General features: G+C 40.4%; 4 protein-coding genes across 8 annotated transcripts in view; all 4 read right to left on the reverse strand.

The window, feature by feature from the left end:
* LOC108277051 (myosin-IIIb) overlaps nt 1–1,630 on the reverse strand; it is a 35,610-nt gene extending 33,980 nt beyond the window's left edge. Inside the window, exon 1 of one of the 2 annotated variants that reach the window (XM_017489347.3) lies at nt 1,360–1,630. In XM_017489347.3, the coding sequence (XP_017344836.1) occupies nt 1,360–1,467 (108 nt within the window). In that variant the 5' untranslated portion in view covers nt 1,468–1,630. The remainder of the gene's footprint in view (nt 1–1,359) is intronic. The other variant, XM_017489346.3, reaches the window with a different exon arrangement.
* Nucleotides 1,631–3,135: 1,505 nt separating this feature from the next.
* Nucleotides 3,136–8,493, reverse strand: wu:fb59d01 (uncharacterized protein LOC322379 homolog). Of its 2 annotated transcripts, none has more exons than XM_017489352.3 (6): nt 8,331–8,493; nt 7,505–7,693; nt 6,579–6,743; nt 4,845–4,904; nt 3,727–3,805; nt 3,136–3,625 (listed from the first exon to the last, which is right to left on the reverse strand). In XM_017489352.3, the coding sequence occupies exons 1-6, from the start codon at nt 8,404–8,406 to the stop codon at nt 3,568–3,570; spliced, it is 627 nt and encodes a 208-aa protein (XP_017344841.1). In that variant the 5' UTR covers nt 8,407–8,493; the 3' UTR covers nt 3,136–3,567. The 2 variants fall into 2 exon arrangements, with proteins under 2 accessions (XP_017344841.1, XP_017344840.1); XM_017489351.3 differs by having other exon boundaries at nt 7,505–7,699.
* Nucleotides 8,494–11,203: 2,710 nt separating this feature from the next.
* nxnl2 (nucleoredoxin like 2) lies at nt 11,204–13,681 on the reverse strand. The gene is made up of 2 exons (XM_017489353.3): nt 13,011–13,681; nt 11,204–11,680 (listed from the first exon to the last, which is right to left on the reverse strand). The coding sequence occupies exons 1-2, from the start codon at nt 13,310–13,312 to the stop codon at nt 11,512–11,514; spliced, it is 471 nt and encodes a 156-aa protein (XP_017344842.1). The 5' UTR covers nt 13,313–13,681; the 3' UTR covers nt 11,204–11,511.
* Nucleotides 13,682–16,975: 3,294 nt separating this feature from the next.
* The window catches only part of LOC108277052 (spindlin-Z), a 13,024-nt gene continuing 4,999 nt past the window's right edge, over nt 16,976–25,000 (reverse strand). For all 3 annotated transcript variants that reach the window (XM_017489348.3, XM_017489349.3, XM_017489350.3), the window contains exons 2-6: nt 23,971–24,247; nt 23,818–23,866; nt 23,233–23,483; nt 21,014–21,247; nt 16,976–20,005 (exon numbers count right to left, since the gene is read on the reverse strand). In XM_017489348.3, coding sequence (XP_017344837.1) covers nt 19,806–20,005; nt 21,014–21,247; nt 23,233–23,483; nt 23,818–23,866; nt 23,971–24,022 — 786 coding nt within the window. In that variant the 5' untranslated portion in view covers nt 24,023–24,247 and the 3' untranslated portion in view covers nt 16,976–19,805. The remainder of the gene's footprint in view (nt 20,006–21,013; nt 21,248–23,232; nt 23,484–23,817; nt 23,867–23,970; nt 24,248–25,000) is intronic.

The raw sequence follows: 25,000 nt of genomic DNA on the forward strand, positions 1-25,000 counted from the left end.
CAGGATTACAACTGTCTTTCATTTAAAACCAAAGAAGCGAATCTTTTGACACAATACAGACAGCTGCTTGATTATAGTTCAGGTTCTCTCTCACCAATCCTGACTCACTTGAGCAACTCCTGGTGCAGGCGCTAATACATTCTGCACAAAGTTAATTTGGTAGAAATTGCTCTCTGAAATGCTTTTGTTAGGGTGATCGTACGTCCTCTTTTTCCTGAACATGTGCTCTTTTTCAGACCTTAAAAAGGCGCCCGGCCGGGATTTCAAAATTTTAGAAAATGTCCGGGATTCGGCTTTAGTTGCATTTTGATGTGTTCATGGTGTAGCACTGCGTCATATGTGCGCATATTCACATCGCTTTAACCCTCTCTGTAAATCCCACCTTCTCACACACCAAATGGTCGATTATAAAAGGCTTGCAGCAGACTGGCCAAATTCCTGCCTCTCCACCGCTATCCTCGTCTCAGTGAACGCTCAGGTGAAGCGATGTTCTGTACGGCATAAACAGTTGCTTGACAATAGCAGCAAATGACAGCGGTCCTGAATCGAAACAACGCCCACGAGTCCATATAAGATCATTTTTAATGTCATGTCATCACATTGCTTCGTATTACACGGCCATTCAAATGTGTAAATGATGGCAGAAGATACACTCGTGTCTCAAATTTTCTTTTGATTTCATGGAATAAAATAATATAGGAAAAAAAAAAAAAAAAGTACAACGTGGGCAGAGTGAAACCAATTTTATTTATAAATATTTATGTGACGCTAACAGTGTGTCTTTTTCACTGTATTAAACTCTGCATTCATAGTCACACTGTTTTGAACACCATCAAGAATAAAGTCACATTACAGTGATGTAATATTACCCGCATCAGTGACCATGATCTTTTATTTATTTATCTATTTAGTTATCTATCCATTTATTTAAAACAAAATATTGGACATGTTTTTAAGCTCTAAAATTAGCACGAAATAAAAGTATTTGAGCTCATAGTGCTTTTGACTTTATTTACATATGTGACCTTGAACTAATCCAAAAGTAATCAGATGACATGACTTTCATATTGTGAGGCCTGGATTATGTTTCTGATGACATTTTTTGGTAGCTGTAAGAGAATATATTTTAAGGTCACCCTCCCAGCCCTGGTGACAGGTCACAAAGCAATGCTGTCAGTCCTGCTGGAGTCCAACACTTCTGCAGTGACTCAGAGCACTAACCGATACCTCACTTCAAACGCAGATAAAAACACAGTTTAAAAAATCCTGTGGTGATGAAACCTCAGAGACGAACGAAACAGTGAAGCATATTTATTTATAAGTAAACATGCGAACTCAGTAACATGGAGAAGTACTTACATAGATGTGACTGTGTCTGAATCGTCCAGTCAGTGACTCGAGTAAACTCTTCTCGTCCAAATCCGACAGAGTCGCCAGGTCCTCCTGAACATGTCTTTGTTCCTCCATGGTTCCTTCAAGTACCAAAAAAGATGCTTAAAACGCTTAAAACTGGATGGCGGAACAGTTTTGTAACGCCATGGGTTCAGTACGTGTGCTCTACTGGCTCCTTTCAGGTTCCTAACCAACTCACTACACCTTATTTAGAGCCTCCGCCTCCAGCGCCACACGCCATTTAACCCTCACCTACCCGGATGCAGAAATTAGCTCATGCTAATGTTTGCTCAAAAAGGGTCGCTAGACGTCACGGGCTAATTTGCATATTCATTAGACCGTCCGGCTCATTTGCATATCAAATGGTGTTACGTGAAGATTTTCTGAAGACATTAGAGGTTTAAAGGTGCGTTTGCTGGACTGTTTGTCATCCGGGTTCTGAGCCCAGATTCTTCTCCTTTAAAAATCTTCTAAAACATTTTATTTTTTCATGCATGTGAGAAAACAAATGTGAAAATTGGACAAAAAGTCTGATTTATCATAAAACTGGCCTCTGGGACCAATTTTTTTGGCTATCTAACACGAGACTAGGCTAGTTTGGTCTCTGCACAAGACCTGCCATTTTGAAGATGCTCTGACCCAGTCATGTAGCCCAGGGGTTCCCAAACTTTTCCAGGGCAAGGTTCCCCAAATGGCATTAACATTTGACTGAGGCCCCCCTTTTGCAAGATGTCTTTAAAACACATTAAAAATACAGACTTCTGAATATATCCCCATTTTTATTGATAATTATATCTTACATCTTTACATCACATTACATTAGGAATTGATTGTGTGTGTGTGTGTGTGTGTGTGTGGTTGTCTGAGAGTGAGAAAGAGAAAACATACTAGTGGGAGGGATGAGCTTGGTGACTCAAACCAAATTGTTGAGGCCCCCTGGGCGCCCCCTGGTGGCCCCCACTTTGAAAACCACTGATCTAGCCATCCCAATGTGGCCCTTGTCAAAGTCACTCAGATCCTTCTGATTTGTCCTGCTTCTAACACGTCGACTGTGATAACTGATCCCCACTTGCTGCCCAGTATATCCCACCCCATGACAAGTGCCACTGTAACGGGATAATCAATGTTATTCACTTCACCTGTCAGCAGTTTTAATGATATGGCTGATGGGTGAATATCTGTCACTCACTGAAAAGATGTGATTAGTGTTTCAACAGAATTTATGTATGAAGTTGCTAGCTTTGTCACTAGGCTCTTTTTTTGAGTCTGGATATTTGTCAAATCCAGCAGCAGGTTTGCAACACTTCCCAAATCAGAAATGGAAGTCTTCGGCTTCGTTACACATACTGTACAATAGCTAAAGCCTTCTCCAATTTACATTACTGTGCAAGTCTCAGGCACATATAATGAAACACATTATAAAGAAACTTCTATAATGAGCACGAATAAATAGCTGTATTCTGCATTCATGCTTCGATGTAGACTACGCTGGTCACATTCAGGGTTCCTAATAATTGCGACACATTTTGAGTGCCATATTAACAGAATGCTGACAGATTTAAACACAACAATAGTGCAACACGGAGAATTCTGTCAAAAACGCTGAGGTTGAGAAACACAATACTGTGCTACATGATTCCACGTCTATGAAATACAGATTTCTTATTAAATACTGAAAACAGTTCTTAGGAAATATATACATTTGTGATGCACACGAGGTAAAATAAAACAGTAATAAAACAGTTATGTTCACAAACTTTATTTTTTTAGGTAAAAACAAACCCTTATTCTAAAGATATTACACCATACAGAACTTTATTGTTGAACAATACATTTACAAGTGTTGCAGCAGTTAAATTAATCTAACATTTCTAATTCTAAAACCCAAATTAGAGTCAATTACCAAACTAATGCTGTGCTATTTTTCCATATGAAGGCAACTTTCTATTATGGTTTTTATTGGGGTTTTTACACCAGCATATAGCACATAATGAACAGCTAAGATTTATATTTCTCATGAAGTATCCAGTTGGATAATAAAAAGGTCATACAAAAGAACACACACACACACACACACACACACACACACACACACACACACACACACGCACACACGCGCACACGCACACACACACACACACACACACACACACAAAGCTGTTCTGTTTGTCTAGCTCATCTCAGCTCAACATCAGTTGTGGGCACTTTCTTCATGTTGGTATGTTTCGCTTTCCTGTTGATAAAAAGAAACATCCAGGTTCAGTTGAAATAAGCAGTCTTGTGTGCACTGGCACTGTTTCTGCAGTTGAATTAATTGTTTATGATGAAACTCACCTTTGGACCACAAATAGTGCAATAGTAGCAATCATTGCCACGGCAAACACAACACCTCCCAGAATGCCCACAATTAAACCTGGTAAAACACAAGCACACACACACACACACACACACACACACACACACTTTATATTTGCTAAATATATAAAAACACATATCTTTACATGTACATGTCGAAATGCACATCTATTGTATATACTTGGCTCCCGAGTGACGCAACAGAAAAGCATTCTCCCCCTGGAAGCTACGAGTTTGAATCCCAAAGATGTCGCAGCCATCCACGGTCGGGGGTCTCGGGGTCAAAACTGTCCCTGGCAAAATTGTCTCCCTGTCAATCACAGCGACACTAGCCAAGCACGGGCGTCTGTGAGGTATATATACGGGCGTGGAAGAGGGCAATGCTGCATGAGCGGTTCGATCTGGTTGTCTGGCTTCACGTGTCTCAGAGGAAACATGTATTAGCCTTCATCATAACTGGTTGGTAGCTGTTGTACAATAGGGGAGAGCTGGGGGGGGGGGGGGGGGGGGGAAGTACAGGCAAATAACCAAATGGAGGAGCAAGTGGCAAAAAAAAAAGGGGGACAAAAATTCCTCCATCGATGGCCTGTTTCTGTAGAGGTTTTGTTTACCGCACAAAGACTGGATACAGCTTAAGTGAAAAAAACTAATGAATTAAGGACATTTCTTGGTCTCTTCCTTTAGAATTTGGACAAATAGAGATTTTCCAAACAGGAATTTGGGCATTTTGAAGAAAAACATTTTAAATTTCAGAGACTCTTTTGGTGGGATTTAGGTATGAAAATCAGAAAATTAAAGCTGCGTCGATAGTTAAATGGTGTACGAGAATGTCTTTCTGTTACATTGACTGACTTTACATCTACTACCTCAAACCTAACACCAATTATTAAACGATGCTTTTAATAATTAATAAAATGAATCCAGACTGCCTGGACTGCGGGGGGCGTGGTCAGGCTGTAGTCACAAAATGACACCATCATGATGGGCGTGGTCATGTGAGGACTACTTGAGGAACACACTACCACCAACTAGTATCAAAATTCTCCTAAATATGTTAGAAATTAGGGATTATTTACTGAGCTGATTTGTACACTCACCCATGTCCACTGTTTGCTCATCAGGGTTAGAAGCTTGTCCAAAAGTCCTTCCAGACCTTGCTGTAATATACAAAATCGTTACAGTTTTGTGGGGGGTTTAGTTGCTCACATCCAAAATCTATTACTGTAGATTTATCTTATTTAAATTTATATTTGTAGATGTCTATTACTACACGCTGTGTGAACACAAGAGGTCATCTGTTTTCACATACAAGTTACAACAGTAGTGAGTTTCGGATGTAGCGTTGCTTACAGCGACCTCTAGCGGACACGACTAGATAAAATCCGGATAAAATGGATAAAAACTTCACAAATTACATTTTATTGGTACATTTACTGATTATTAATTCACTCTAAAGACCCTCTCAAGAGGAAGACAGAAACGTGTGTTGGAATATCATTGTTCAATCAAGCAAAGACCTAAAAAAAAAAAAAAAGAAGATTTTTCAGTATAAAATTCTACTACGACAGTAAACAACATTGTTGGAACATTCCTCTGTAACATCCTTCTAACTGGGTTCTGGAATGAAAATTCCAGTCATGAATGTAGATCATCTAGAACCTGCAATTTTTGGTGTTCAATATAGATGGGGAAGCAGATTTTGAGAAAAATGTTGTTTAACGTGTTTCCAGTGTAGTTAGTTGGGTTTATAAAAGACAAGTTTATAAAAGTTGGCATAATAACACACAAACTGACACGTGTATAGTGAAATAAGATTTTCCAGGAGATCATTGTGTTAAGTGGGCGGAATTTAATGCCATCTTCAAAATTGCTTCAAAAAAGTTGGAACAAACATTGTTCTGTTGAGTTTTGATATTTGTTTTAAGATTAAACTTGTTCTCGATGCAATATTATCCAAAAATCTGAAAAATGCTTGACCATTTCTAACTATAGTGTCTTGCCCTAACGTGCAGCACTCTTGTTGTGAATTTTGGCCCATTCAATTCAGTAAGTACGGCCTTGTGTACCTGAACACCTTAAATATGTACCGATGTAAATATGTTCTAGAGGTATGAGGGGCTCAGCCCCAGAGGCCTCACTTACCCTAAAATGTTTTCACATTGGAGGTTTAATCATGGCAAACCCTTATGAGTATCAGGATTAGCTGATGTCTAAAAAAACAATGCTGGTTTCTCTCAGATTGATGTTAGTAACCTACAGTAAAGGTACATTCATAAATACATTTTTTTCTATAATAATACTGAAATACTACACATTACCTGAAAAAATCTTATTCTTCCTTTCACAGGGCAAATAATGAACATATTTACCATTAACGTGTTTATTTAAATGTAGACTGTGGGAAGCTGCTGTCTTATCTGTCTGCTATCAGCATTACTGCTGCCTGACCTGTCTAAAATGAACAATAAGAATATAAAACATAAATAGCTATATGCTGTACATTTACAAAGTAAGGAACGTTTTATTTGTTCATGTGGCACGGATATGAACTGAATTTAGGACTGTACGTATTTTTATTTGTTTTGTACGGGTCTTCATAACGCTTGTAATGTGGCATGACCCTGTCAGGTTAGTTAACACACACTCTGTGCATATGAGAAGTTTCTAGAAGCTTCTAGACGTGAACATACACGGTGCTTATGTTTAATGTTTAACTTCAATAAACCGAACGGAGCAGTCCTCTGTACACCATAAAAAGGCGACAATGGCTTAGTCATATAAGGCAATATAAATACAGAATAATGAGAAAACATGAAGAGAAGAGAACTGACCTCGACACATGCTTTCACAAGCTTCTTTACTATCAAATCGGTTGCCATTTCCTTGACAGCCTCCATAAAGAAACAGGCGGCAGACCTTCTCCTCTTTGCTGTAGTAATACCTTAAAAGTCTGGCAAAACAACTGCCTGGGTCCATGTCTAAAGTGCACACTGCATCTGAGTGGGTATAATGTCCAAAGCACAGCATCAGAATCTGATTATCCACAGCGCTAATAAATATTCAGTGTGATAAGTACTGAATAAAACGTGACGAGGTATGCTGTTATAGGAAAAATAATCAACGAAGATGTGGTGATAATGTTTTATTGCAGAATGTTTTATTTCTCTTATACCACAGCAGGTTGCCAATGCTGACATTTTCTACATTTATAATAGAACGACAGGTCATACTTTCAAAAATAAAATCAATTTCTTGTTATATTTAACGTTGTGGAACATCTAGGAGACAAGTTCTTGTTATCACATAGGTTATACAAGTGGCTCCTTCAGCAGCATCTCGTTCTCTCTCACGTGTTAATAAGGCAAGAACATGTCACGTTACAGAGAGAATGAGAACGTGCAAAGTTCCCTGCTTGCCACTGAATGCTACAAAGCGCTGATATCGGAGACTCCTTCCATCGACAAATAAACAGCTCCTTCACCATATCAACGAATTCTTAAATAAAATCACTCTGTGAACCTGTTTATTTTTAGCGTTAGGTTAGAACAAGGTTAGATCAAATCTCTTAGAACAAGCTGTTACTATAGCAACAACAACGTAGCACGAGCGTATGAATGGAAACCCTGTGATTTGCCTTGGAGCCGGGACTACAGTCAATGCTACTGTTACAGAAAATTAATCAACACCATCTGACCAATCAGAATCAAGAATTCAAAACCGACGTGCTCTAAAAAAGATTTTAGGAGCAAGGTTTTACCTCCTTCTGGATACAGCTCACGATACTGTGAGGAACATTTTTCCAGGCACTGCAATTCGGTGGTGAACCGGTTGCTGTTGCCGCCCTCTCCTTTGTAGAAGAAGGGGATGCAAAGTTGGGTTTCCTCGTTGTAGTAGAACTGCAATGTATTTTCTTTCCCAGTACCTTCGTTCATCATCTCAGTGCAACCTGGATCTGCGCAATAACATTATCGTCATAACACATTAGGTTTTTAAAGCATTTTTTTATTATTTCAGCCATTTTCTACCAAATTATAAATCCATCCATGTTCTACCACTTATCCTTTTCAGGGTCATGGGGAACCTGGAGTCTATCCCAGGGAGCATGGGGCACAAGGCAGGGTACACCCTGGACAGAGTGCCAATCCATCACAGGGCACAATCACATACACACTCACACACACATTCACACACAGAGCCACAGGAATCAAACCCCCGACCCTGGCGGTGTGAGGCGAACATGCTAACCACTAAGCCACCGTGCGCCCTGGCATGTTCTTTGAAGCATTTTAAATTCGTTTTAAACTTCCACGCAGGCTGCATTTCCGCCTCCGCCCAGTGTTAATGGGACAGACTCCGGATCCACCATGAACATAACCAAGATAAATGACTGAAGATGAACAAACAAATGAAGGAATATACAGTATATAGTAGCTATGCTAGATCATTTATAAATAAATAAACAGGAAATGGATTCCATCATAAGAATTTAGCACCTCAGGGATTTTTTTTTCTTCAACATAACGATGGCAGACAATCAAGAAATCAGAAACACCATCATCTGTGAAGTCGGTGAAACAACTCACGTTTTACATCTAATTCCTGCGCGCCTGCACACATGATCCCCATCAAGAAGAATGGAAAATAAAGTCTAGAAACCATTTTGTGTCCAAGATTCAAGCAGCTGCTCTTTGTGCTCCTGTGAGTACTGTTATATCCTGAATTTCTGAACCTCTGTCCAAATGATGGCCTTTAGACTCTTTATCAGCGCTGCAGGTTTTATGGCCTGGGTGTGCGTGTCTCACCGAAAGCAATTCTACAGTTTCAGTCATAAAATAAGAAACTGACTGTGACACAAACGCCGTTCGACTATTTGACTAAGCAGAAACTCTAACCCTGTATCTCTGATTCTGCTTTTCCAAGTATGATTGTTGGGAAATGTTAAGATTGTTTTTGTGAATTAGCGTGTGTATATTGTGCATGTGTAGGCCAGGTGGACGTTTTCATTAATGTTGTGATCATTTCCCTTCAAAAGTGGAAAAACTGTCCTAATGAGAATGAGCTTCTGAGTCACCAAATTCATAAAATTCAGACACGCCCATAATTACCCAACAGAAACTGAAGACAATAACGTGACTCATCAACTGGAACGGATTGATCAAACCAGGAAACGTCATTTGGTTAGTAATGTTCTTGAATGATGTTAATCATGTGACAGCAGCACAAGGCTGGCGCACAGGTCAAGAACTTCAGTTAATGTTCACATCAATCATCAGAACGGGGAGAAATTGTGACGTGATCTCTGTGACGTGGTTAATAACCGTGGTGTGGTTGTTAGTACCAAATGGGCTGGTTTGAGTATTTCAGAAACGGCTGATCTCCTGGGGTTTTCAACACAGCAGTCTCTTGAGATTACACAGAATGGTGTACAAAAAACAAAAAACAGACCTGTGAGCAGCAGATCAGAGCTGCTTCCAGCCCTGCTGAACACCCCCCACCCCCCCAACAAATGTAGTGTGTTTTGAGCCACATTAGACCTAAACATTCCATTAGACATAAACATGCCACCAATAGAACCCAAAACATTACCAGTAGAGACCCACAAGGACCATTATAGTTTCCATTAAAGCCAATTCAATTCCCAATATAACCATTAAAACCATTAGAATTTCTGCAATGGTTTCCATTGTTTTTTTTCATCAGGACACGATTGGCTGATTAGATAAATGCATGAATGCGCAGGTGTTCCTAATAAAGTGGCTGGTGAGTTTTGCATTAGACTTATTACTGAGAGAATCATAGCACTGTTTCCTTCTTCCTGTTTTTCCATAGAATCAATCGTGTGTTTCTTTGGGATGCCATTTTTCTTTTGTCTTCATCTCCTTGGTTCGAGACCATAACCCTTCCTGTTCATACTGTTTTATGGCTCCGAGCACTATTATTTCCTTTTTATTAAACTACATTAAACTAAATCTGCTCTGGTTTCTCTCTGGGTGGAGGTTCGCATGTTCTCCCAGTGTCCACATGAGTTTCTTCTGGGTTCTCCCCTAGGTGGGAATGAGTGTGTGTGTGTGTGTGTGTGTGTGTGTTGCCCTGCAATGGACTGGAGTGCCAACCAGGGTGTATTCACGCCTTGTACTCAGTGTTCCTGGGATAGACCCTGGATTCTACCATGACCTATAACCATGGTAAAGCAGTTACTGAAGATGAATGAAGAAATGAATCTGCATTATAAGTGTACAGTTTTGTTAACTACACATGGCTCATCCAAGCAATAAAACAAAATCATGTACCCATGCCATGTTCTAACAATAAAGACTCCATTGTAAAGATTTTATGTGGTTGAGATTATAAGCATGTAATAATAATAATAATAGTTATAATACATTTACTGCTGCGTTATCGCCCTCCAGTGGATAAAATGCACAGTGCTATCTTGGTTCAGAGCCAGACAACTCAGTGGTTAAAATTCTACACTAGTCACTGGAAGACTGCACTAGAATTCAAATCCAAGGCCGAGCCCTTGAGCTGGATGTTTTTTACAGATAACTTCACCATAGCAGCGGTTGTACGTTTTTGTTCTTAAATTATGTAAAGAGTTTAAGAGAAGTTAAATTATGTGGAGTAAGCAGTTTTGCCTACAACAATCACAAAAAAAACTCCACGAAATCCTGTACAGACTGTCTTAATGTTAATTTTACCATTTATAGTTATGGTGTTCCATAACTTCTATCACTTACTTTACAGCAGCTAGCTATTATGTGAAGCGGTTGCTATGCCCATGCGGTGTAAGTCGTTACTCAAGAAAGTATAACATATATTAGAAAGGTCACGTTGATCAGTCCATACCGGATTTTCAGGCAAAAAATGCTTTATTTTGCTGCGGCTTTTTTCAAAAATTTATGATGCAATTGAGTTTTTTGTAGTAAAAATAATTCAATCGGTGAAATCGCAGTTACACTAAATAGTTTTGCGGTCTTTCACAGTGATGTTTGTTGGTAAACGAGACTTCGATGCTTCGATGTTCCACGCAGACGAATCGAAGAGGGCTTTAGCTGAATGTGCGTTGTGATCACGTCACATGGCGAGTCTTGGCCTAAATCTGCGGTCATTTTGAAAAATGGCAAGCTCCTCCGAATATTGTGGAGTTTGCTCGATTTTGGGTTCATTTCTGCAATTGCAAAACACTGAGCAATGTAAACCTGCGATTTTTTTTTTCAACATGGAATCGTTATCTCTTTTTAGCAGGAAAAGGTACTCATTTGCAAGATGAGTGCTTTACTATAAATGATAATAATAATAATAATAATAATAATAATAATAACAACAACAACAACAACAACAACAACCTTTTTGTAGTCACTGAATGGCTTAAGTATGTGTTTTGCAAACTTCTGGCACGGCAGATGACAGTGGGGGGGGGGGGGGGGGGGGGGGGGTCAAATGACTCTCTCAGGAATACATCACAGTGTTTTAATGAATCGCCGGGGAATCTGAAGCACCATGACAATGCGACAATGCTAGACATAAAACAGTCCCTGAGTACCAGTGTAGTCCTCAATACAACACACACTCATCCGCTGTCCTACAACTGAGGAAAACTTCTCCTCATATAAACACAGCAAAATAAATAAACTTAGAAGTAGGAAAAGCATTTCAGAAGTATTCTAAAGCATATTTATTTAGTGTCCAGACTTCCTCCTGTTAAAGTGCGGGATTGCAACATTTCTTCGCTAGCCCGTTGCACAAGAAAACTAACTCGAATCACTAGCATTTGAAATTCTGGAAGATCTCGGCCACTTCCAGCCAGTTCCTGAAGCAGGCCAGGCCCTGATCTCGGATCTGCTTCCTGCCTTTGTCCGTGATCACCTGCCCGCTCTCCTTCACGATCACCAGCTTGGGCACGGCTGTGATGCTGTACCTCTTCTTCAGCTCGCTGAAGTCAAAAAGAAAGAAACACACAGAACATTTGGAAAGGAAACTGAGCACTGCAATGTGGAAATGTGAAAAGACAAGTAATGATATTTCCTTTACAAAAAACAAGATAAATTTAGAGCGTCTTTAAAGCACAATCACACCAAGAACAAATGAGAGTGCTGCTCACGGTGCACAAATATTCTAGCAATTTTTAAAAACTTTAAGGCTGCACTCAGTTGTAGATATTAATTCTAATGTACTACTTTTCAACGTGCATACTTCTCCTCCTCACTCTAGTGTTATTCTTTCTGTCTTTGTTAATGATTTTCCCCTCTCGTGTCCATTTGTGTTTTTATTTCTGAATTCATAACTGCCATACATGCATAATGTGTGTTATTTTCCCCTCCTATTTAAGTTTTTTTTATTCATGAAATGTTTTCTTGTGTTTTTCTTTCTTTTCTATATATACGCATATATTTCCCCCTGTTCCTTCCTCTTAAAAACCTGCTTTTCTTTCTTTCATTTTTCTTGTCTTCTATTTCTTTTCCCCTCTCGGATCCATTCGCGTTCCGCTGCCAAGTTGTTTCCCATTTTTAAATGATTAATTTGCACTTGGCAAATTTGTATAATCTTGTTGATTGTTTTTCCTCCTAAATTCATCTACTTTTCTTTCTCTCTTTTCCTTTTGTATCTTTCTGGGTTTTTCACCGCTGTTTTGCTGCCAAATTGTGTGTTTCTTTTTGTTTTTATGGCCACTCGCATGAAAATCTTTTTTCCTGTGCTTCAGTTATTTACCTTTTGTTTGCTTCTGCTTTTCTTTCTTTCTTCCCCTACCTTTATCCTCTCGAATTTGTTGACAAATTGTGTCATTAAAAAAAAAAAAAAAAAAAGAACTGTGGGTGGGAACATACACTTACATACATATATTTATTCATAATATTTTATTTTCCAAAGTTATTTTTCTTCTAGTTTTCTTTTTTTCCTCTCCCTTTTCTTTCCTTAACTCTCTCTCTCTCCCTCCATCATTATGATGAAGTGCAAGACTGATTTATTCACTCCTCGAGGTCAACATAAACTTGCACTTAGTTTATCAAGCAACTATCACAGAAATAAAACCTGTCATGCATGCAAGGATGGATGGGTGGATGGATGGATGGATGGATGGATGAATGGATGGATGGGTGGATGAATGGATGGATGAAAGGGCAGACAGATGATAGATATCAGGCTATTTTAAACCCTAATCCTCCACTGAGTGTTGGATAAACCTCTTATAAGGCAGAACCCATGCATGAGAGCTGCACACACACACACACACACACACTGCTGCAGGGATGTGAGTAACTCACTGCTTGTACTGGTCGGTCCAGGGCAGCGCGAGCCAGTCCCCGTGCATGTCGTGATAATATTCCTGCATGTCCTCGGCGGATTTATCCGAGGATATGAAAACGATTTCGAACTGAGCAGGAGGCTCGCTCTCTTCCACCAGCTCGGTGTAGAAATCACACAGCAGCGGGGTGAAGTCGCGGCACGGAGGACACCATCCGGCGGAGAAATACAAGCCGACCACTTTATTACGCAGCGCCTCTTCCGGGTCCACCGCTTCTCCCGCTTTATTCAGCAGCGCGCGCCCCGAGAACACTTCCGCCATCACCGGAGAATTAAATAATAACCACCTCTAATAATAATAACCTCTCTCTCTCTCTCTCTCTCTCTCTCTCTCTCTCTCTCTCACACACACACACACCTGTCCCGAAATGTGTCAACAACTCATTCAGCAGAAAGAAAAGTTAACAAATCCTCTTCAAAATGGCTCTTTAACCTCTATATAATCTTTCCAGTGAACAAATATTTTAGTTCTAGTTCTAGAAACTTCCGGACACTTTCTGTGAAATAAATAAATAGATAGATAGATAGATAAACAAACACCAGCTCGGATCAAAGGACTTCAATTTTCACAGCAAGGATAAAGGATAAACTTCCTAAGACCCGCCCAATATGCAAATCATGTCACTCATCAGCACCAATCAGCGCTCTCCAGGAACTCCAAGCTACAGGACGGTGGTTGCCAGGTGAGATTAAATCCCGCGGCACGAGTGTCTTTAAAACACTGGTCCTCACGCTTCTATGATCCGGGGATTTTCCCGTGCAAAGCATAGCCGTTTATTATTTAACTATATTCAAGCGCTCTTACATTTTCGAATCTGATTGGTCAGAAGGTGCGCATTGTTTTCAGCTCGAAAGTAGTTCCGGCTGTAACATAGGTTAACAATAGGTTAATATTCATGCGCTCGTTCTAATACGTTATTGTTTCTATAGTAACAGATCACGCTCAGGAACTTGTAACGCGGATGCGCCACATAAAAAACGTGTTGTTTAACAAACAAAGTAAAACGTATAAAACCAGTAAATGTTTTTGTTAGGAGGCGTTTAATGAATATTTATGGCAGGAGTCTCAGGTGAGGAATCTTTAGGACAGAGGACTTTCGGGTTTCCTAGCAACATGATGTTAACTCCAGTAGAGACAGAACGAGAGGAATCAACAGTTTGGAGCTGCTATAACATACAGCGGTGCTCGAAAGTTTGTGAACCCCTGAGAATTTTCTACATTTCTGCATAAATATGTCCTGAAACATCTTCAGCTTTTCACACAAGTCCTAAAAGTAGATAAAGAGAACTTAATTAAACAAATGGGACAAAATATTATACTTGGTCATTTATTTATTGAGGGAAAATGATCCAATCTTACATATCTGTGAGTGGCAAAAGTATGTGAACCTTTGCTTTCAGTAATCTGGTGTGACCCCCTTTTGCAGCAATAACTGGAACTAAACGTTTCCGGTAACTGTTGATCAGACTTGCACATCCGCTTAGAGGAATTTTAGCTTGCTCCTCAGTACAGAACAGCTTAGACCAGGGGTGTCCCGTCTTATCCGGAAAGGGCCGGTGTGGGCGCAGGTTTTCATTCCAACCAAGCAGGAGCCAAGTCCTGCTCTTTGTCCTCAAGGTGGCTGCTACTTGTATTTGCATCAGTCAGAACCTTGTATTCACTAATGTGGATGACCATCTACAGAGTCAAAAGGGGAAGATGATGATATAACGCTCTGCAAGGATGAACACGAGTCTGCAGGAGCATGACTGTTGTTGAACAGAACCTTAATCAATCTATTAATAAACAGCATTTTACTTTCACTAAGATACTGGGCAAAGCACAAAATAGAGCCATTTCAGACAAACGCAAATTCTACACACACATATACACCAGGTCAAATCGATGCTTTCATTCCTTTTGTCTTTCTCTGCGAGTTGTTTAAAAGCTCATTTGTACCCTAACTCTATCTAACTTACCCCCATTCCTTCAGGGTGCCCTCTTCCCTGTGATCACCTTGTTACGCCGTCCACCCGTATGTGCACTCATTAATCTGCACGCACAACAGTGGACATTATAGCTCACGTGATAACCTTTTTATTTATTTATTTATTTTAAACATTTAAAGAAGAGGCATCTCCTTGGTCAGGGAAGTCCACTTCGCACCAGGCTTTAGCTCCTTGCTCCCAGAGAGCTCGCTGAACTGCATGTTGAAAGCCAAGACTCTGTAGCATTCAAGACTATTTCATTGTTCTATGACCGACCATCCATCCATCCATCCATCCATCCTCTACCGCATACTCCTTCTTCAGGGTCACAGGGAACTTGGAGCCAATCCCAGGGAGCATGGGGCACAAGGCGGGGTACACCCTGGACAGGGTGCCAGTCCATCACAGGGCACAATCACATACACACACACACACCCATTCATACACTACGCACACTTTAGACACGCCAATCAGCCTACCATGCATGTGTTTGGACTGGGGGAGGAAACCGGAGTACCCGGAGGAAACCCCCGCAGCACGGGGAGAACATGCAAACTCCACACACACAGGGCCACGGTGGGAATCGAACCCCCGATCCTGGAGGTGTGAGACGAATGTTCTATGACCAATTATATAAATTATATGGGGACTTTAATAAATAAATAAATAAATAAATTATAGAATATAAATATTTATATAAATAAAAATAAGCACTTCCTTCTGGCTGTAATCTGTTCAGGTGATGCAATACCCAAATATTCCTCAAACCATTCCTGAACAATGTTTGAAGTGTTGCAGGGAGCATTAACCTGCTGAAAGACGCTGCTGCCGTTAGGGAATATCGTTACCATGAAGGGGTGTACTCGGTCTGCGGCAGTGTTTAGGAGCTGGTACGAACGCCAGGACACAAGGTTTCCGAGCAGAACATCGCCTGGAGCATCACACTGCCTCCTCCAGCTTGCCTTCTTCCCATAGTGCATCCTGGTGCCTTCTCTTCCCCAAGTGTACACACACACACACACACACACACACACACACACACACACACCTGGCAGGAGCTGAGCGTGATGTAAAAGAAAACATGATTCATCAGACCAGACCACCTTCTTTCATTGCTCCATGGTCCAGTTCTGATGCTCACGTACCCATTGTAGGAGTTCCGGGGGTCATGTACAGGGGGTCAGCATGGGCCCTCTGACCGCTCTGCAGCTACGCAGCAAACTGTGATGCTGTGTGTGATGTGCCTTTTCATTACAGCCAGCAAGAACGTTTTCAGCAATTTGTACTACAGTGGCTCTTCTGTTGGATCGGACCAGATGGACTTGCTTTTGCTCTCCATACGCATCAATGAGCCTTGGACGCCCATGACCCTGTCGCCGGTTCACCGGTTCTCCTTCCTTGGACCACTTTTGGTAAGTACTAACCACTTCATACCAGGAACACCCTACAACACCTGCCGTTTTGGAGATGCTCTGACCCAGATGTCCAGACATCACAATCCGGCCCTAGTCAAAGTCCCTCAGATCCTTACACTCGCCCATTTTTCCTCCTTCCAACACGTCAACTTCAAGAACCGACTGCTCACTTGCTGCTGTCGACAGGTGCCGCTGTACTGAGATAATAAATTTAATACACTTCACTTGTCAGTGGGTTTAACGTTATGGCAAATAAAATAAAATAATCATGTTCTTGATTCAAAGTCAGTATCTATGATGTGGAACACAATAATAAGAATAGTGGTTAGAATTGGACAATGCTGTTTAAAATGTACAGAGTGGAAAGCTGGACGACTCCATAACATTTTACAAAGTATTCAGCTCTGGGGAAAAAAAAACAAACAAAAAAAACAGATCTATGTCTAGGTAAAGAACCCAACCCCCCCCCCCCCCATGTGAACATAATGAAATGATCTTTAAGGAAGGACCGTTATTAAAAAAAAAAAAAAAAGAGTCTCATCGAATTTCACATGAACTTTTATTTTTTTTTATCTTATAAGGATAGACTTACATAATAATTATAAAAATTACTTACAGAATTAAGTAACAGGTTTTTAAAATGTGTTTATACTTCTAAATGCAAATAAAATGACCTATCTACAATGTTTAGAAAAAGAAAATGCCGTCCAATAGAAGCCATATAAGCGAAGTACAAGAAATCTATACATGTATCTGTGACAATCAAATTGCACTTTTTTTCCTTTTTTTAAAAAAAAAAAACAAAGACAAAAAAAACAAAACAAAACAAAACACAACCACTCCCAAAGTAATGAAAGAGCATCAGCATCTCAAAGGGACCATATTGATGATTTTGTATTCTTCTCTCAGTGTGCGGAGAGCAGGAAAAAACAAACAAACAAACAAACACACACAATTTTCCTTTCTCTTACTTCCAAACATACAAAGTTGAATTGGATATGTACGATATTTAATATGAAATTGCACACACACACACACACACACACACCTCACAGGATTCTTGCAACAACTTGTATTCATCTTCTTCTCTCGAATATTTTCACATTACTATGAAACTGGACGTGTACGGGTTCTACGTGATGGTAGATATGATCCCTCAAATGCTGTGTAACACTGGTACCTCACCTTTCTGTTGGCACGCCACATAAAACACCAGTGCATTTGATCTGATAGAGCGTAGTAGAAAATAAAAACACTTTCATTTTTTTTTTCTTTTTTAAAAAAATGGGCAGGATTAAAAAAAAATAAAATAAAATAAATAAAAATTCACAATTGTTAAAACACAATAAGCGTTCCATTTAGGAAACAAAGAACTGAAAGAAAAGACGGGTACACATGCATCACACTGACGTACACTTACAACTCTACTCATATCATGCAAAAAAAGAATGGCCTAGCATTCATCAGTTTTTTTTTCCGTTTGAATTTCCCACGTTGACCGGACATCAAACACGGTACAATACTACAGTAGGTAAGTGTAAAGAAAAGGCCGAACTGTCCAACCGAGCGCCCGTTTGCATAAAGAAACAAGTCTGAAATGTACGCAAAGCTGCAATGGTTACTGAAGGTGCAGACCATGTTCTTACAGTCTTCCCGAATGTTCATGAATCACAACGCGCTTTTTTTCTTCTTTTATTTGGTAAGCTAAGCGTTAAGGTCGTACGGTTAAATAGCTGTGACATCATTTCCACTTTGTAGGGGTGAAATAACGCCGGTGTGTGTACGTATCATACGAAAGTGAAGGAGTTTATTTATTTATTATTATTTTTAATACATTTATGCTTTCTTTTCGGACTGCAAGTGAACACTGCTTAAAAATAACAGGTTAGGTCTAGTGGGCTGAATGAACACTCATGAGGGGAAAAAAAAGGAAGGAGGGAAAAAGAAAGGCATGAGGTAATGACTAACACATGTTTCTGAGAGTGTATATGTGTTACTTTAAACATTGGAACATTCCTGACGAGAGAAACCCCCCTCAGGTCATCATACATACATACATACATACATACATACATACATACATACATACATAGAGCTCTATTAGGAACGTACAAAAGAAGATGAAAAGCAGACGGTCATTTACAACGAGGCACACACATTTCGACGTACAAAAAAAAAAAAAGTAAAAAAATTCAAAAGGCTAACCGTGTAAGAAGCTAGTTATTTATCGAATAGGATTAGAATGGGTTGCAATGCACTACCTGAATACTTCAATTATTATTGCAGTTTTCTTAGTATTGTTAACTTGACTGAATAGTTTTGGAATATTTGGCCAATTTTTCCACGCGTCTTCATTCGGAAACGAAAATCTAACCGTGTTGTAGTGAGACGAAGTATACTGCGCAATAAAACGAAGACGGTCATGAGCGGTTCACGAATATCACGAAATACAAACACATTTAAATCAATTCCGAAGGCATCGATGAGCCGTTGCTGAACAGCACAAGAACGATATAATCCATTCTGTTCACCTTTTTTCTCTTTTTAAAGCGAATGCTCATAAATGGCTTTCAGATAATTGAGTGAATTTCGATAAATCGTCCATCTTTCAAAAAGACAATAACCAAGTGCTGCGAGGTCGTAGAGGCGGAAAAAAACTTTAGTGCTTATGATAATACACAGATCATGGAATAATGTGTAATCTATCGTTTAAAAAAAAAAAAAAACAACAAACAAACGAAAACACCACAATATGAAAGAAGCTGGTGAGCAGACTACAAATACGAATCATCTATCAAACAGATGAGTAAAATTTGTAGTACGTGTGATTTGGCGAGAGAAACAGATTTTCGTCCCCACTGCTGTGCGCTATACGGTTCTGCGTCAAAGCAAACGACCTTTTCAGCGATTAAAGGCTGAACCTCTCCGTCATCAAAGTGCACGATTGAAAAGTGAGAACTGGAGGCTGACCCCCGGTTCTCCCGTTCACGAGTGGAAATGATGTACGCCCGTTATTCAACAGGAATAAACCACACACAAAAAAACACCATCAACATGTAGCTACTTTTGTTTAGGGAATATCTTGTCAAAACAACGTTCCCTTCGTGTGGAAATGAGAAAAAAAAAAAAGGAAAAGAGAGAGAGAGAGAGAGAGAGAGAGAGAGAGAGAGAGAGAAGAAGAAAAGAAAAAAAAGACACTTAACTAGTGGCAATCCAAGGCTCCAGTGAAACATCAATCACCGCATCTCCATTCAGATGGTGCAAAGAAAACGTTCCATGAGAAGAACTGTCAGAGTCTGTGGATCACATCCGAAGTCAAATCTCCTCCTGGGCTACCTGGACCTCCTTCTCCCTCTGCCTCGGGTCACCCGCCTACGATGTTTTCACCAAGTCGTACACGTAAATGTGAAAGTCGTCATCAAACTTGATGAAATAGACGGAGGGCTTGGCCTCCACCTGGTGTATGACCATGCCAGTCCGTTTGGAGCCATCCTCTTTGGCATACTCCACTTGCTTGCCGACGAGGCTGTCCACCACCTCTCCGGGTTCGCGCTCCGCAGGGGGCGAATCGTCTAAAAACGTGAAAGACAAAACAATGTTAAGTGACAAGAAATCCCAGACGGAAATCGGGAGTCACTTTGCCTCAAGAGTGTTGCGGACTGGTGCGTGATATTCCATCCTGTTTTAACTCCATACACAATTTGCACAGACTGAAAAAGGCTTGAAAACCTGAAATATCTCCTCCTACTCCACATCACAATGTCCTCTTTACTCCCTTTGGGTTCGGGCAGTACTGCGTCTCATATGATACCGATTGATCTGTTTTGGCGATGAATCTGCACCGATATCAGATTGCTGGAACTATCGGTTATCAGCAAAAATCCACACCGACAGTTTTTCCCCGTCACGTCCGGCTGCGGGAGCGTCCGAGAAAGGTCCGCTGTCATTATACAGTACCAGAGCGGCCTCTAGAGGCGAAACAAAAACCATCACTGGCAAATTTTGTTGTGATATTTGAAGTGTTTTTTTGATTCATTTTGGATGCATCTCTTATTTACTTTAATATTTATTAAGAGTTTATAAATTAATATTTATTTCATTTTTAAAAAGTACAGCACATTTTCATGGTACAATCAGTACTGTTTATTTTTGTAATAAAGTTCAGCAATATTTTACTTTGAGTGTTATGTTTTCATTCGGTATCAAATTTAAATGGTTCTCTGATTACTCGGGTATCGGCACGTACGGCCAAACTATCAGTCGACCTCTAATACAGTCTATCCTTTGCCTTTTTTTTGGTAACATCTCTTTCTGTATCTTTAAAAATCTTTAAGATTTCTCAAATAAAAAGGGAGAACATAAAAGAACCATCTATGTAAAGCCTATGTGTACGGTAAGTGATGTCATCAACCATCTTCAAATGTCCCCCAATCAGAAATACTACAATACAAGGAGAAGAAAAAATGCACACTATGCTTGTCTTGAAATTATTCTCTTCAGCCTGGGTTAGAATTTGGAATAGGGAAACAAATAAACAAAATCCTCACATCCTTACGCTAATTTCTGTGAACCAAACTCACTTGAATCCGGCATGATCCTCAGGTCTCCGTCCTTGTAGTCGTCGAGCAGCTGGTACATGTAGAGGACCGGGTCCTTTTCGTAAGTGATATAAAACCATGTGTTCATAATGGGTGCTCGGGCCAACACCATGCCCCGCCACTCGTCCTTCGAGCCTTCCTCCGTCTCGAACATGTGCTCCACTGCCTTGCCTATCATCGTGTCAGCCAGATGTGCGTCGCTGATGCGCGTCGAAGCTGGTGCAAGGATGAGAAAAGAAGAAAAATCAATGACCTGGATCCAGAAACGCATTGTTATGAACATATAAAACTACAGCATTTTCTTAATCAAGAGCGCAGCAGATTATTAATTCATTAGATAACACACTGCGGAATTACAAGCTTCACCCTAATTGACTGGATGCCAGTGGGATGATTAGCTAGTTAGGTATATTAAGTAAGCAATGAATGAAAAGTGGACACTGGAGACTCCTTTCATAAATGTTAAATGAACGTTTTTGAGCAAGCCGGCACATTAATATAAACATGTGATTTACCTGGCTGCTTCAACAGCACTGTGTAGGGGTGTAACTACGGGGTGTCATGATGCAAAAATGTGAAATGTGCGATTCACATAATTACTTATACATCTGATGCAGTGTTCCCAATCTGCACAAGCCACAGAGAGAGTGTGCTGGCCCTGATAGCCCTGAATCATTATAACTGTCATGCATAATGTATGTTACAAGACCATGTTATAACAGCGACACTAGTCCTGTGCTGCTGCAGTCTACAGCGCTCACAAGAGAGGTCACGGAAAACGGGCATTTTAGCCGACTTTGGAGCTCTATTTCAGATTAACAACGATGCCTCAGGAGCTGCTACAGAGCTCATTATGTTTCAATCAGTCATTTCCCAGAGTTCTGAGGCATCGTATATTCACTCAAATTTTTGTGAGAATTTATAAAATGCATTTATTTTTAAGATATGGCAAACCTGTAATACATTTTGTTTGCAATATTAAACCTCTGTTCATAGCAACGTGTGATACATGTAGTTTTATCCGGACAAAATTGTGCATCGTTTTGCACTGTTTATAATTCATAAATAATAAAGAGAAATTGTTTCAGTCATAGTTTTTCTTCATTAAAATTTAGTTTAAGAATATTCTGAGAATCGAGTTGGGTCCAATCACGAAGCCAGTATCATGAACCGAATCGAATAGTGACCGGAGTGTATCGTTACACCCCTAGCACTGTGGTATAGCACGCACTAAGGAATGGTGTAATGCATGTTTAAACATGCATACTGAAGGAAATGCCAAGAGTATAGAGTGAGATTAGAAAAATTAACGATGATGACCACCATAAGCAGCTTTCTACATTTGACTTTCAGGCACCAAACAATGGAAATGTAAAAGCCCAGATTAATAATTTGCTTGTCACAAACACGCAGGCCAGTCATTTGTCCACTGTGTTAATATACACACAGCATTTGCACAGATTATGATGAAAATCTTGGACGCGCTCAAGACCCGAGAACAATGCTACCACCACCTCGTGGCGGACACGTTAAAAAAACATTCCACTTAATTAAAGTTGTTTTCAGAGCAATACATAGTAGAAAATGTGAGGTCATGTGATGGGTTTTCCCAGGCTGCCACACCTCCTAAAAATAATAGTAAGTAGTTAATGCCCAATAAGTAATCTATCAGTAGCTGGATCTAGACTTTCTAGAAAACATTAGTGGTGTAACATATTGCCACTCTCTGTCGCGATCTGTTTAGTGCTCGAAATATCAGCATCTGCATTCAGGTTGAAACTCGGACTAGACTCAGTTGTAGAATGATCAGCACTGCCAGCACGGATGTGAATTCAGGCTGTGACAGTTCCTCAACCTCAGCTACCTCGCTCCAGTTCATCATCGGTCTCGACTAGAGACGTGCATACTGTTATTTGTTTTCTGACAAATTTAGTACGTTAATTTCCGAAACAATAACGCCTAATTTGAACCCCCGCGATCCTGACCAGGCAGACACTAAGGACGAATGAATGTGCACTGCGAGTTCATGTTTATGAATAAGGTCTTCCTTTGTACCGTGAGCGTTACCTGATCGCTAAAGGTGGCAAGCTTTCTTTAAATACGCATCGTCTGGTCATTCCTGATAATGTATACGTATTTAGCTACATCCCTATTTAACATGTATGGAAAGAAAAACAAAACAAACCAAAGTCAAGGCGTACCTACACGGTCCGGCAGGACTTCCAGCCCCTGCACCCGCTCGTCCTTGTGCAGCTCTAGGCCATATACGCAGTCGAACCCATCGTACTTGATTAGGTAGAGGGACGGGTTGACCGGCACTTGGTCTAACACGGTGCCCTTCCACTGGGACGCTGCTCCGCTGCCCTCCTTCCAGATGTGCTGTATGCGACAGCCCACTATGTTTCGCCGGGGCTGCGACACTTTGGTGGGCCCCACGCTGCTTTTGTGTTTCCTGTAAGAACAAGCATGTTGAAACGCAGATACAAGCAAGACAATGCAAATGGCTTTCTGGTATGATAATTCGAGACCTTCTGTGTGCACTACGAAAATCCACCGTGACCTTGAGAGATTCTGTTGGCAGCCAAAACAAGCGAACCACACCAATAAACCCACACAGTCAAAAATCTGTTTAGTATCGCATTTAAAGTCTATTCAGACTCAACCGGTGTTCAACCGTGAGCATAAAGTCTGTGCGACTGATTTAAATTGTAAATTGGATGTCTCCAGGGTTTAAAAAAAAAAAAAAAAAAAAAAAAAAAAAAACCACAACAAACAAATCAACTTACTTGTGGGAATTCTTTTTCTTCATCATATTTGCAGACACACCGGCATGTCCTTAAACAGTGAAATCATGCAGGAATACAATGTCGTTATTAGAAACAGCCCTCTGAGAAGTAGCATGTGTACACCCAAAACAAAAGACCTTACGCAAACGTTACCTGCATCAGCTCTGGATCTCTGGCCTGCGTTCTTCCCGAATGGGGTCTTCATTCATCTGGATGTAGGGGAGCAGCCTTGCTGCCAAACTAGGGTGAAAATATGAATTTAAATCTGTCTAGCAGGAAAAAATAAATAAAATAAAAAAATTTGTGGTGAAAATGGGAAAATGCTGGCAGGTAATCCAATAGTCCAATCTGGTGTTATCAGCAGCCCACTCAGGGCTCTGGCAGGTGATGGTTATCCAGTCTTTCACTTTTGTAGAAGGGCTTTTAAAACCTACATAGAAAACAAAAAGAGAGAGAGAAAACAAGAAGCAGATTTATTCCTCTAAACCTTGGAACAGATCGCTTCTCTGCCAGCTTTATTCATTTGTACACAAAACCCCACCGAACCATCGAATAAGCCCACATATGTTCAGGTTAAACGGACACAAAAGCGATAGATAAACTTGAAAATATGCTTAATATACAGCATCACGTCTTGATTGTTGCTCAGTTTCACCTTGGAATTTGATTGGGAACCCCAAAAAGGCATGACTGGTAGTGCACGGTGTTTTAAAACAACACCAACGTGAACACAGGAGGCGGTATACCACCATGTGACACTGCAGCATCGACTGAAGAAACAAACTAACACAATTTTACAGCTTAAACCTACTGACAGGTTTCAGAGTTTCCGAGTACCAGTCTTCTGGATTTTCTAGATGAATAAATACTCACGAACGCAGGGTGAGGGTTTTGCGATTAGACATGCGGACCATGACGGCAATCACGATGACAGCAGAAAGCTCATCAGTATGTTAAACGTTGTTGAGCGTTAAAAACGCTAAACATTACGGTTTGACTCAGAAACCAGACAGACAGGGATGTCTCGGCTCTGAGGTGCCACCTAGAGGACATGTACACAACGCTGCTCACAACGCAGCCGCTTGAACAGACTGAAAGACACGTATATTTAGTAGGGATGGGCGATATGGACTTAAAACTATATCACGATATTCTCTGGTATTTATCGCGATAACGATATCAG

Source organism: Ictalurus punctatus, chromosome 16, assembly GCF_001660625.3.
Source record: "Ictalurus punctatus breed USDA103 chromosome 16, Coco_2.0, whole genome shotgun sequence".
NCBI lineage: Eukaryota > Metazoa > Chordata > Actinopteri > Siluriformes > Ictaluridae > Ictalurus > Ictalurus punctatus.